A 13818-nucleotide genomic window follows, 5' to 3' on the forward strand; every position below is an offset into this window, starting at 1 on the left:
CATTAATTGTCCTCCTTTCTCCGCTCCTTCCAGGATGAGGAGGGAAAATTCAACTTTGATTCGAGTGTGGTGAACCCTGAGACAGGCGAGACGGTGAGTTCACACTGCCGTTGGTGATGTGCCATCGCAGACACTTGGCCCTTAAGGTTTGTGTTGTTGCCCTTTGCTCACCCCCCCACTCTCCGGACAATGATCCGATTCCCTTTGGAACGTTTCCGTTATATTTGCCTCTGCCACACAATCTCGGGTGGAGAATCCCGGATTCTCCCCACTCCCTGTGTGTGTGTGGGGGGAACATTTCCACCGCTGGCCACCTCTGTTTCCACGGCCCTCCCCTTATCCCGTTCCTCTCCCGTGGGATCTGTGTTGCATCAGCAATTCTTAGTTCCCTTCTGTTCCTTTCTCCCCTGTGTATTTAAATTGTTGTGCACAGTTTTGGTCCCCTTATTTGGAGTCAGGTGTCATGACACTGACCCCTCCCCACAGTGCGGCGCTCCCTCAGCACCGACCCTCCCACAGTGCGGCGCTCCCTCAGCACCGACCCTCCCACAGTGCGGCGCTCCCTCAGCACCGACCCTCCCACAGTGCGGCGCTCCCTCAGCACCGACCCTCCCACAGTGCGGCGCTCCCTCAGCACCAACCCTCCCACAGTGCGGCGCTCCCTCAGCACCGACCCTCCCACAGTGCGGCGCTCCCTCAGCACTGACCCTCCCACAGTGCGGCGCTCCCTCAGCACCGACCCTCCCACAGTGCGGCACTCCCTCGGCACTGACCCTCCCACAGTGCGGCACTCCCTCGGCACTGACCCTCCCACAGTGCGGCGCTCCCTCGGCACTGACCCTCCCACAGTGCGGCGCTCCCTCGGCACTGACCCTCCCACAGTGCGGCGCTCCCTCGGTGCCGACCCACAGTGCGGCGCTCCCTCGGCACTGACCCTCCCACAGTGCGGCGCTCCCTCGGCACTGACCCTCCCACAGTGCGGCGCTCCCTCGGCACTGACCCTCCCACGGTGCGGCGCTCCCTCGGCACCGACCCTCCCACGGTGCGGCGCTCCCTCGGCACTGACCCTCCCACAGTGCGGCGCTCCCTCGGCACTGACCCTCCCACAGTGCGGCGCTCCCTCGGCACCGACCCTCCCACAGTGCGGCACTCCCTCAGCACCGACCCTCCCACAGTGCGGCGCTCCCTCGGCACTGACCCTCCCACAGTGCGGCGCTCCCTCGGCACCGATCCTCCCACAGTGCGGCGCTCCCTCGGCACCGACCCTCCCGCAGTGCGGCGCTCCCTCGGCACCGATCCTCCCGCAGTGCGGCGCTCCCTCGGCACCGACCCTCCCGCAGTGCGGCGCTCCCTCAGCACCGACCCTCCCACAGTGCGGCGCTCCCTCGGCACCGACCCTCCCACAGTGCGGCACTCCCTCAGCACCGACCCTCCCACAGTGCGGCGCTCCCTCGGCACCGATCCTCCCACAGTGCGGCGCTCCCTCGGCACCGATCCTCCCACAGTGCAGCGCTCCCTCAGCACTGACCCTCCCACAGTGCGGCGCTCCCTCAGCACCGACCCTCCCACAGTGCGGCGCTCCCTCGGCACCGACCCTCCCACAGTGCGGCGCTCCCTCGGCACCGACCCTCCCACAGTGCGACGCTCCCTCGGCACCGACCCTCCCACAGTGCGACGCTCCCTCGGCACCGACCCTCCCACAGTGCGGCGCTCCCTCGGCACCGATCCTCCCACAGTGCGGCGCTCCCTCGGCACCGACCCACCCACAGTGCGGCGCTCCCTCAGCACCGACCCTCCTGCAGTGCGGCGCTCCCTCGGCACCGACCCTCACGCAGTGCGGCGCTCCCTCGGCACTGACCCTCCCACAGTGCGGCGCTCCCTCGGCACCGACCCTCCCATGTAATTAAGAAAACTTTAAGGGGATTGGCCATGCTAAATTGCCCCTTAGTGTCAGGGGGACTGGCTAGGGTAAATGCATGGGGTTACAGAACAGGGCCTGGGTGGGATTGGTGTCAGTGTCAACTAGATGGGCCAAACGGCCTTGTACTGCACTCCTGTTTCTGTAATTCTATAACCCTTTCAAATATAATAACCCAAAATTAAACTTGAAATTATAATTCTTTACAATCGCCACCAATATAAATCTTTTGAAAGCTCCTCTGACTCCCGGCACTCGCTGGGAGTCGGTACCTCGGCAGAGGCCGTTGAAATGGGTGGGGAAACTAATTCCCTTTCTTCTTCCCTCACCGCAGGTTAAAAGCTGGTACAACCACGGGGAGACCTGGGACAGCAAGTTCTGTACCATCGCTTCCACCTACGAGGAATGTCGGGCAGAGTGTGTTGGCATGTACCTCTGCCTCAACAAGGAGGTCCTGAAGTAAGTCAGTGCCCCCTCCCGGTGGGGGTGGGGGTGGGGGAGGTGGGGGACAACTCTGTGATTTACCGAGAGCCGTCCAGGGCATCTCGCTGAAGGAAAGGCCATGCGGAAGGAGCGGTGTGGATTTAGACTGTTACACCATAACATGTAGGAACAGAATGAGGCCACTCGGCCCATCGACTCTGCTCCGCCATTCAATCATGGCTGATATTTTTCTCATCCCCATTCTCCTGCCTTTTCCCCCATGACCCCCGATCCTTTGGTTTGATTTATTATTGTCAGATGTATTAGTGTACGGTGAAAACTATTGTTTCTTGTGCACTATACAGACAAAGCATACCGTTCATGGAGTACATAGGGGAGAAGGGAAGGTGAGGGTGCAGAATGTAGTGGCACAGTGGGTTAGCACGGCTGCTTCACAGCGCCAGGGACCTGGCTTCGGTTCCCGCCTTGGCTCTGAGCAAAGTTTGCCCATGTCTGGGTGGGTTTCCTCCGGGTGCTGCAGTTTCCTGGCTAGGGTGTATTGTGCCGAACAGGCGCAGAGTGTGGCAACAGTAACTTCATTGCAGTGTTAATGTAAGCCTACCTGTGACCGTAATAAAGAAACTAAACTCGGGTGTAGAGAAAGATCAACTTAATGTGAGGTAGGTCCATTCAAAAGTCTGACGGCAGCAGGGAAGAAGCTGTTCTTGAGTCGGTCGGTACGTGACCTCAGACTTTTGTATCTCTTTCCCGATGGAAGAAGGTGGAAGAGAGAATGTCCGGGGTGTGTGGGGTCCTTAATTATGCTGGCTGCTTTTCCCCGAGGCAGCGGGAAGTGTAGACAGAGTCAGTGGATGGGAGGCTGGTTTGTGTGATGGATTGGGCTACATTCATGACCTTTTGTAGTTCCCTGTGGTCTTGGGCAGAGCAGGAGCCCAGACCAAGCTGTGATACAACCAGAAAGGATGCTTTCTATGGGGCATCTGTAAAAGTTGGTGAGAGTCGTCGCGGACATGCCAAATTTCCTTAGTCTTCTGAGAAAGTAGAGGCGTTGGTGGGGCTTTCTTAACTATAGTGTTGGCACGGGGGGGGGACCAGGACAGGTTGTTGGTGATCTTTTATTCTTCTCTATTTATTCATTCTTGGCACATGCACATTGCTGGCTGGGTCAGCATTTATTGCCCATCCCTAGTTACCCCTTGGAGGGGCAGTGGAGAGTCAGAGCTGTGGCTCTGGGAGTCACATGTAGGCCAGACCGGGGTAAGGACGGCAGATTTCCTTCCCTAAAGGGAACCGGATGGGTTTTTCCCACAATGGGTCATCAGTAGATTCTTAATCCCAGATATTTTTTATTGAATTCAAATTCCACCATCTGCCGTGGGTGGGATTCGAACCCGGGTCCCCCAGAACATTCGCTGAGATTCTGGATGAATAGCCTAGCGATAATACCACTTGACCATTGCCTTCCTAATTGAAGCTTGAAGTTCTGGACCCTTTCTACTTCACCCCTGTTGATTGATGGAGACAGAGGTGTGTTCTTCCTGAAGTCAATGATAATCTCCTTTGCTGATGTTGAGTGTGCTTTCCCCTCTGGCCTGCAGGATATTTGGCCATGAGGGGGACGATGCCAATGATGTTACATACGTGAACTGGATGACGATGGTCCGGGCAGGAGTCCTGGGGCTGGAGTTCTACACACCCGAGAACCAGAAGTGGAGACAGGTGAGGGAGTGAGTCAACCATATTGTTGTCCCCTGATCCTGTCTTGGTGCAATCCCTGTTACACCCCAGGAGAGCCAATCTCTCAGTGAGGTTCCATCCTGCCTGCTCATCCATAAGCTCAGAGAGCACCGCACTGTGGGAGGGTCGGTGCTGAGGGAGCGCCGCACTGTGGGAGGGTCGGTGCCGAGGAAACACCGCACTGTGGGAGGGTCGGTGCTGAGGGAGCGCCGCACTGTGGGAGGGTCGGTGCTGAGGGAGCGCCGCACTGTGGGAGGGTCGGTGCTGAGGGAGCGCCGCACTGTGGGAGGGTCGGTGCTGAGGGAGCGCCGCACTGTGGGAGGGTCGGTGCCGAGGGAGCGCCGCACTGTGGGAGGGTCGGTGCCGAGGGAGCGCCGCACTGTGGGAGGGTCGGTGCCGAGGGAGCGCCGCACTGTGGGAGGGTCGGTGCCGAGGGAGCGCCGCACTGTGGGAGGGTCAGTGCCGAGGGAGCGCCGCACTGTGGGAGGGTCAGTGCTGAGGGAGCGCCGCACTGTGGGAGGGTCGGTGCCGAGGGAGCGCCGCACTGTGGGAGGGTCGGTGCCGAGGGAGCGCCGCACTGTGGGAGGGTCGGTGCCGAGGGAGCGCCGCACTGTGGGAGGGTCGGTGCCGAGGGAGCGCCGCACTGTGGGAGGGTCGGTGCCGAGGGAGCGCCGCACTGTGGGAGGGTCGGTGCCGAGGGAGCGCCGCACTGTGGGAGGGTCGGTGCCGAGGGAGCGCCGCACTGTGGGAGGGTCGGTGCCGAGGGGGTGGAGGTGGGGAGGGTGGTGGTGTGAGCAGTAAAGCCTCTTGCTGCTGGATAATAGCGGTCTTTCCTTATCTTAATGTCTCTGTCTCTCTCTCCCCCTCCTCCTCCTCCTCCTCCTCCCCCCCCCCCCCCCCCCCCCCCCCACACCACTTCTCTCTCCCCCTCCCCCGTAGGCCCACATGCAAGCCCGTTTTGTTATCCTGCGGGTGCTGCTGGAAGCGGGTCAGGATTTTGTGACGATCCAGCAGACCACGGGGAGTGACGGGAAACCGGACGCCATCATCCACATCGACAGGAGCAAGATCGCCACTGTCGGGATGGCAGCTCTCAGGAGCTTCCTGCGCAAACTACAGGTGGGACAGGGGAGTGGGGCGTAACTCGGCCGGGGTGGGGGGGAGCGGATACGACAGTGAGTTTTCAGGGTCGTCTGGACAAATCCATGAATAGGATGGGAATAGAGGGATACAGTCGGTGCGGGGGTCCGAAGGGCCTGTTCCTGTGCTGGAATTTTCTTTGTCCCATCACGATCGTGACTGATCATCCAATCCCTGATTCCTTTCAGTGTTAACTTTAATCCCTTGTGCGGGAATTTAACGTTTACTTATTAGTCACAAGTAAGGCTTACGTTAACACCGCAATGAAGTTACTGTGAAAATCCCCCTAGTCGCCACACTCCTGTTCGGGTTACACTGAGGGGGAATTTAGCACCCCAACCAGCACGGCTTTCAGACTATGGGAGGGAACCGGAGCCCCGGAGGAAACCCACGCAGACACGGGGAGAATGTGCAGACTCCGCACAGACACTGACCCAAGCCGGGAATCGACCCCGGGTCCCTGGCATCGTGAGGCAGCAGTGCTAACCCACTGTGCCACCGTGCCGCTGGTGCAAGGTTAAAGTGCGTGGGATTGAGGGAGGTGTATTGAGATGGATTAAAAAACCGGTTGTCTAAGAGACAACGAAGGGGAGTTAGTGGGTGCCACAGGGATCGGTGCTGGGACCCCAGTTACTTATACGTGTATATGCACAGGGACCTGGGTTCAATTCCCGGCTTGGGTCACTGTCTGTGCAGAGTCTGCATGTTCTCCCCATGTCTGCGTGGGTTTCCTCCGGGTGCTCTGGTTTCCTCCCACAGTCTGAAAGACGTGCTGGTTATGTGTTAAATTCTCCCTCAGTGTAACCCGAACAGGAGTGTGGCGACTAGGGGATTTTCACAGTAACTTCATTCAATTGACTGATTTAATTTTGAGTTTCCGTTGCAGTGTTTTGTGGACGCAGTCATTCCATCTCTCGTTTCTTTCTTTCATAGCTTTAGCATGTCCTCGTAGGCCGAATATTTATCCAACTCCTTTGTAAACTGTTCTCACGTAAGGGCTGACAGAGAGCCCTACGGGATTCCTTAACTGCTTTCGCCTGGAGATACACAAAACACTTCCTTGAGAGCCAGTTCACACACTCTCAAATCTGCACATTCTCCCCGTGCCTGCGTGGGTTTCCTCTGGGTGTTCCTCTTTCTTCCCGCACTCCAAAGATGTGCAGGTTAGGGTGGATTGGCCGTGCTAAATTGCCCCTTAGCGTCCAAAGATGTGCAGGTTAGGTGGATTGGCCATGCTAAATTGTCCCTTAGTGTCCAAAGATGTGCAGGTTGGGTGGATTGGCCATGCTAAATTGTCCCTTAGTGTCCAAAGATGTGCAGGTTAGGTGGATTGGCCATGCTAAATTGTCCCTTAGTGTCCAAAGATGTGCAGGTTAGGGTGGATTGGCCGTGCTAAATTGTCCCTTAGTGTCCAAAGATGTGCAGGTTAGGTGGATTGGCCATGCTAAATTGTCCCTTAGTGTCCAAAGATGTGCAGGTTAGGGTGGATTGGCCATGCTAAATTGCCCCTTAGCGTCCAAAGATGTGCAGGTTAGGTGGATTGGCCGTGCTAAATTGCCCCTTAGTGTCCAAAGATGTGCAGGTTAGGTGGATTGGCCATGCTAAATTGCCCAGGGGGCTAAATTGTCAGGGGGATTGGCAGGGTAAATGTATGGGGTTATGGAATAGGCCCTAGGTGGGATTGTGGTTGGTGCAGGCTCGATGGGCCGAATGGTCTCCTTTTGCACTGTATGGATTCTATGCCTGTGGGGCTGAAAGGGGTTTCGTTGGCTGTGTGCGTGCAGTCGAAATGACTGAATTCAAAAACATTCAAATGCCTGAAGCCTGTTACCAAGGCAACCCGTTGTCTGGCCATAGATACAAATGTTTGAGCTTGGATGTACTTCACATTTTGAACCTCCAAAGCCCTGTTTTTGCATTCAGCCCAGTCATCTGAAAGCAGGCACTCAGTTACTAAGAACCTACAAGATTTGGATTTGATGGGGGGGTGAGAAAAATCAGACCAATGGTTTTGTAGGAAAAGTGATAGGTGATCGCAGGTATAAAAGAGTGTGCAGATGGGGGAGAAAAACAGGAGATAGTAAGTGTCACCTCTCAAATCTCGGGAGGGAGAGCACAGCTCTACACCCTTCAGATACCTCGTGCTGGCACGCGTGCACGCATCCCGAGTGCAGTTTTCTGCTGCTTGTGCACACGGGTCCCGGGGAGGGGGGGTAGTCGGAGCAGCAACCCTTGCCCAAACTTGTACCATTTCCTGGAACAGTCGGACTTGCTTTCAGTTCCATTTTGACACATCCTCTGTTCAGATATTTTGTTTGGTCAGACCCCATTTGGAGTATTGGGAGCAGTTCTGGGCCCCGTGTCTAAGGAGGGATGTGCCGGCCCTTGGAAAGGGTCCAGAGGAGGTTCACAAGAATGATCCCTGGAATGAAGAACTTGTCGTATGAGGAATGGTTGAGGACTCTGGGTCTGTACTCGTTGGAGTTTAGAAGGATGAGGGGGGATCTTATTGAAACTTACAGGATACTGCGAGGCCTGGATAGAGTGGACGTGGAGAGGATGTTTCCACTAGTAGGAAAAACTAGAACCAGAGGGCACAACCTCAGGCTAAAGGGACGATCCTTTAAAACAGAGATGAGGAGGAATTTCTTCAGCCAGAGAGTGGGGAATCTGTGGAACTCTTTGCCGCAGAAGGCTGTGGAGGCCGGGTCATCGAGTGTCTTTAAGACAGAGATAGATAGGTTCTTGATTAATAAGGGGATCAGGGGTTATGGGGAAAAGGCAGGAGAATGGGGATGAGAAAAATATCAGCCATGGCGGAGCAGAGTTGATGGGCAGAGTGGCCTCATTCTGCTCCTGTGTCTGATGGCCTATTTTGGTTGTGGGAAGGTGGGTTGGAATAAATAACTGTCCACTGGCTTGTCAGTAAACGGGCTGCCTGTCCGGATCTGTGTTTCCATCTGGGATCTCCTTCATAGAATCCCTACAGTGCAGAAGGAGGCCACTCAGCCCATTGAGTCTGCACCAACCACAATCCCACCCAGGCCCCATTCCCATAACCCCACCCTGCTAATTGCCCTGACACCAAGGGGCAATTTAGCATGGCCAATCCACCTAACCGACACATGTTTGGACGCTAAGGGACAATTTAGCATGGCCAATCCACCCTAACCTGCACATCTTTGGACACTAAGGGACAATTTAGCATGGCCAATCCCCCTAACCTACACATCTTTGGACACTAAGGGACAATTTAGCATGGCCAATCCACCCTAACCTACACATCTTTGGACACTAAGGAGCAACTTAGCATGGCCAATCCACCTAACCTGCACACCTTTGGACACTAAGGGACAATTTAGCATGGCCAACTCACGTCTTTCAGACTGGGAGGAAACAGGAACGCCCGGAGGAAACCCGTGCAGACTCCGCACAGACACTCACCCAAACCGGGAATCGAACCCGAGTCCCTGGCGCTGAGGGGCAGCAGCAGCGCGAACTCACTGTGCCCTCCATGCTTGCCCTCCTGCACGCCCTCCTCTCCCTGTGTTAACTCTGTTCCTTTCCCTGTAGGTGTATAAGACCACGGCGGATGTGGAATTGGGGCGGGCATTCTACTCCAAGTACTCGGAGGTGACGGACGCGGAGCCGCACCGGTTCCTCACCCTGCGGGAGACGGTTCTGCTGAGGAAGGAAGCCAGGAAGATGTTCGTCCAGGCCAACACCAGGGTGGAAGGTATGCCCAGCTCCAGGCAATCCTGCAGTGGTTCTTCCCTTCTACACCCCGGACGTGCTGAGGGTTACCCACCTTGTGTACGAGTCCAGTGAGCACATAGGGAGAGAGACAACTCCCCTCCATGTTTGGCTGTGGGGAGAGGGTGGGTGGGGGTGGAGGGGGGGGGGGGGATCTCCATTAATTTAGCCCAAGTAAGTTGGCGATTGTAACGTTTGCGAAGGTTTCTTCCTTACCTACACCAGCCAGCGGTCTCCCTTTATATGTGCTCCAGGTACTAAATTAAACAATGCCTTTATCCGCGTATCTTAACAATAACTAACATCGCGGTAACTGTTCCGGTACAGGGGACAGTCACAGTCCAGAGCAGGGTTCCAATTGGACACACTCCCTGTCTGTCTGTGTACCCTCTTGCTCGGTCTCTGTGTCCCCCTCCCCCCGCAATCCCCCTCCCTTGCTAGGTCTGTGTTGCCTCCCCCCACCCCCACTCTGTCTCTGTATCCCCTCCCTCGCTCGGTGTCTCTCTCTCTCCCTCCCCTCGCTCGGTGTCTCTCTCTCTCCCTCCCCTCGCTCGGTCTCTCTCCCCCCCTCCCCTCCCCTCGCTCGGTGTCTCTCCCCCCCTCCCCTCCCCTCGCTCGGTGTCTCTCCCCCCCTCCCCTCCCCTCGCTCGGTCTCTCTCCCCCCCTCCCCTCCCCTCGCTCGGTCTCTCTCCCCCCCTCCCCTCCCCTCGCTCGGTCTCTCTCCCCCCCTCCCCTCCCCTCGCTCGGTCTCGCTCTCTCCCCCCCTCCCCTCCCCTCGCTCGGTCTCTCTCTCCCCCCTCCCCTCCCCTCCCCTCGCTCGGTCTCTCTCTCCCCCCTCCCCTCCCCTCCCCTCGCTCGGTCTCTCTCTCCCCCCTCCCCTCCCCTCCCCTCGCTCGGTCTCTCTCTCCCCCCTCCCCTCCCCTCCCCTCGCTCGGTCTCTCTCTCCCTCCCCCCCCCCTCCCCTCGCTCGGTCTCCCCCCCCCCCCCCCCTCGCTCGGTCCCTCTCTCTCTGGGAGTGTAACTCGGTCGGAGTATTGGTGTTTTTCCGGTTTATTGTGAAGTTTCCCTGGCTGATTCCCTGTTGTGCTCCAATCAGGTGATGATGTTGAGTTCCGGAATTACGAGGCCTCGGCAATGGGATTAATTCACTCGTTTGTCGATCGATTCAGTGAGGGGGACGAGAGGCTGGAGTCTGACCTCCAGGAGCTGAGCACACGCGACCTACACTGCTGGAACCACGTCTGACCCCGGGCCCTGCCCTGCTGCCCCCCCACCCCCCCAGGGACCCCTCCATTACCCCCCACCACCCCCACCCCCAGGGACCCCTCCATTACCCCAACACCCCCCCCAGGGACCCCTCCATTACCCCCACACCCCCAGGGACCCCTCCATTACCCCCACACCCCAGGGACCCCTCCATTACCCCCACCCCCAGGGACCCCTCCATTACCCCCCCCCCCCAGGGACCCCCTCCATTACCCCCACACCCCCACCCCCAGGGACCCCTCCATTACCCCCCCACCCCCCCCCCCAGGGACCCCTCCATTACCCCCACACCCCCACACACACACTCCCCAGGGGCCTTTCCTGCACCCCGCCCCCCCCCCCTTTGCCCCAGGGATTGCTCCCCACCCACGGGTCCTGCCCGCCACCCACTATCCCAGGTGTCCCCCCACCCCCCTGCAGGGTCCCTCCCGCCTCCTTTGCCCCCGGCGTCGTCGTCGTCGTTCCCCCCCCCCCCCAGGTCAGGCTCTCCGGGTCCTGGGAAGTGGGATCGGAGGGCTGGATTTGGATGGTCAGATTTTTGGGTGAATTCCCTGCCCCCCTCTCCCGGATCGAGTTGGGGGGGTGGGAGGGGGGGGGGTTTGATTGGCTGGGCTGCAGTATTCCCTCAATCCCGTGAGGCCGGCCCAGCATTCCCTCTTCCCTCCTCCCCTCTCTCCTTCCCACCTCCTCCCTCAACTCCCTCCCCCTCCCCGCCGGCCCCACAGATCGGGGAACGATCCAGCCCCCGGAGTGTAACTGGGACAAGGCCGGATCTCGGTGACACACACACCGCCCCCCACCCCCACACGCTTACTCTCCCAACACTCACTCTCACCATCACTCGTGGTCTCTCTGTCTCTCTCTCTCTCTCTCTCTCTCTCTGTGCCTGTCTCTCCCCCTCTCTCTCTCTCTCTGTGCCTGTCTCTCCCCCTCTCTCTCTCTCTCTCTGCCTGTCTCTCCCCCTCTCTCTCTCTCTGTGCCTGTCTCTCCCCCTCTCTCTCTCTCTGTGCCTGTCTCTCCCCCTCTCTCTCTCTCTGTGCCTGTCTCTCCCCCTCTCTCTCTCTCTCTCCTCTGTGCCTGTCTCTCCCCCTCTCTCTCTCTCTCTCTGTGCCTGTCTCTCCCCCTCTCTCTCTCTCTCTCTGTGCCTGTCTCTCCCCCTCTCTCTCTCTCTGTGCCTGTCTCTCCCCCTCTCTCTCTCTCTCTGTGCCTGTCTCTCCCCTCTCTCTCTCTCTCTCTCTCTGCCTGTCTCTCCCCCCTCTCTCTCTCTCTCTCTCTGTGCCTGTCTCTCCCCCTCTCTCTCTCTCTCTCTGTGCCTGTCTCTCCCCCTCTCTCTCTCTCTCTCTGTGCCTGTCTCTCCCCCTCTCTCTCTCTCTGTCTCTCTCTGTGCCTGTCTCTCCCCCCTCTCTCTCTCTCTGTGCCTGTCTCTCCCCCTCTCTCTCTCTCTCTGTGTGCCTGTCTCTCCCCCTCCCCTCTCTCTCTGTGCCTGTCTCTCCCCCTCTCCTCTTTCTCTCTCTCTGTGCCTGTCTCTCCCCCTCTCTCTCTGTGTGCCTGTCTCTCCCCCTCTCTCTCTCTCTCTCTGTGCCTGTCTCTCCCCCCTCTCTCTCTCTCTCTCTCTGTGCCTGTCTCTCCCCCCCTCTCTCTCTCTCTCTCTGTGCCTGTCTCTCCCCCTCTCTCTCTCTCTCTGTGCCTGTCTCTCCCCCTCTCTCTCTCTCTGTCTCTCTCTGTGCCTGTCTCTCCCCCCTCTCTCTCTCTCTGTGCCTGTCTCTCCCCTCTCTCTCTCTCTCTGTGCCTGTCTCTCCCCCTCTCTCTCTCTCTGTGTGCCTGTCTCCCCCCCTCTCTCTCTCTCTCTTGTGCCTGTCTCTCCCCCCTCTCTCTCTCTCTCTGTGCCTGTCTCTCCCCCCTCTCTCTCTCTCTGTGCCTGTCTCTCCCCTCTCTCTCTTCTCTCTCTCTCTCTGTGCCTGTCTCTCCCCCTCTCTCTCTCTCTCTCTGTGCCTGTCTCTCCCCCCCTCTCTCTCTCTCTGTGCCTGTCTCTCCCCCTCTCTCTCTCTCTCTCTCTCTCTGTGCCTGTCTCTCCCCCTCTCTCTCTGGGCAGGAGTCACGATCCTCCCATTCTGGATTCCAATGCCAGTCCCCTGAATGGCGGGGGTGTCGGTGCCACAGATCGTCCCGTCTGCTGGGGGTGAGGCCCTTCGCACTGGTACTAACCCCTGGCACCTACTGGCTTGGCCCGTTCTCCCTGTGGATGATGACGGGACGGGGTGGGGGGGGGGCTTTTTAAAATGAGGCGCTTGATGCGGCTGTGACGGATTAATCCTCGGGGGGGGGTGGGGGGGGTTCCGGACGAGCGGGGTTGCGGTGTGTGTGTGTTGAAGGAGGAGCTGTCGGGATCTCCCGGTTGAGATTGTTTCTGTTCCTCTGTCTCTGGGCACCAATAAAAAGCATCTTTACTCTGATCGAGTCTGGCTGTGTAATGTTGTGGGGTGGGGGGGGTCCCTCACTCTGGTGTGGGCTTCTCCCCCCCGCTCCGGTGTGGGCTTCTCCGTGCCCCCCCCCCCCCACTCCGATGTGGAGGGAGTAAGGGTTGAGGGGTTTAGGAGATATGAGGGTCTGGAACCGGCAGCCTTCTCGGAAACAGGGAAGTCCCTCGGGCCTCCGACACCGATTGATGTGATCTGGTTCTGCTCGTAGATTCTCTTTCCTCTCCCCCCCACTACACCCCCACCCCCGCCGACACCCCCCAAATAATCCTCGATACCCCCCACCCACCCCTAACGTCAATCAGGAATCTCTGTAACTTGACCTCGATTGTATTCAATGTCCCCTTCCTGCCCCCCCCCCCCCACTGCTGTCTGGCGGGGGCAGGGAAGAGGGGGGAGATTTCCAGGCACCAGGGAGCGCCGCACTGCGGGGGAGGGTCGGTGCTGAGGGAGCGCCGCACTGTGGGAGGGTCGGTGCTGAGGGAGCGCCGCACTGTGGGAGGGTCGGTGCTGAGGGAGCGCCGCACTGTGGGAGGGTCGGTGCTGAGGGAGCGCCGCACTGCGGGGGAGTGTCAGTGCCGAGGGAGCGCCGCACTGTGGGAGGGTCGGTGCCGAGGGAGCGCCGCACTGTGGGAGGGTCGGTGCCGAGGGAGCGCCGCACTGTGGGAGGGTCGGTGCCGAGGGAGCGCCGCACTGCGGGGGCGGTCAGTGCTGAGGGAGCGCCGCACTGTGGGAGGGTCAGTGCTGAGGGAGCGCCGCACTGTGGGAGGGTCAGTGCTGAGGGAGCGCCGCACTGTGGGAGGGTCGGTGCTGAGGGAGTGCCGCACTGTGGGAGGGTCGGTGCTGAGGGAGTGCCGCACTGTGGGAGGGTCAGTGCTGAGGGAGCGCCGCACTGTGGGAGGGTCGGTGCTGAGGGAGTGCCGCACTGTGGGAGGGTCAGTGCTGAGGGAGCGCCGCACTGTGGGAGGGTCAGTGCTGAGGGAGCGCCGCACTGTGGGAGGGTCAGTGCCGAGGGAGCGCCGCACTGTGGGAGGGTCGGTGCCGAGGGAGCGCCGCACTGTGGGAGGGTCGGTGCCGAGGGGA

The 13818-nt window shown here is 59.2% G+C and overlaps 1 protein-coding gene across 1 annotated transcript in view; it reads left to right on the forward strand.

Annotated features, from left to right (window-relative positions):
- The window catches only part of dpp3 (dipeptidyl-peptidase 3), a 36198-nt gene extending 25940 nt beyond the window's left edge, over positions 1-10258 (forward strand). The window contains exons 13-18 of the mRNA XM_080184544.1: positions 34-93; positions 2253-2377; positions 3961-4081; positions 5039-5218; positions 8813-8975; positions 10089-10258. Of these exons, the coding sequence (XP_080040670.1) occupies positions 34-93; positions 2253-2377; positions 3961-4081; positions 5039-5218; positions 8813-8975; positions 10089-10237 (798 nt within the window). The 3' untranslated portion in view covers positions 10238-10258. The remainder of the gene's footprint in view (positions 1-33; positions 94-2252; positions 2378-3960; positions 4082-5038; positions 5219-8812; positions 8976-10088) is intronic.
- The last annotated feature ends 3560 nt before the right edge of the window (positions 10259-13818 follow it).

The sequence above is a fragment of the Carcharhinus amblyrhynchos genome, unplaced genomic scaffold (genome assembly GCF_965287045.1).
Source record: "Carcharhinus amblyrhynchos unplaced genomic scaffold, sCarAmb.v2.hapA scaffold_787, whole genome shotgun sequence".
Taxonomy (NCBI): Eukaryota; Metazoa; Chordata; class Chondrichthyes; order Carcharhiniformes; family Carcharhinidae; genus Carcharhinus; species Carcharhinus amblyrhynchos.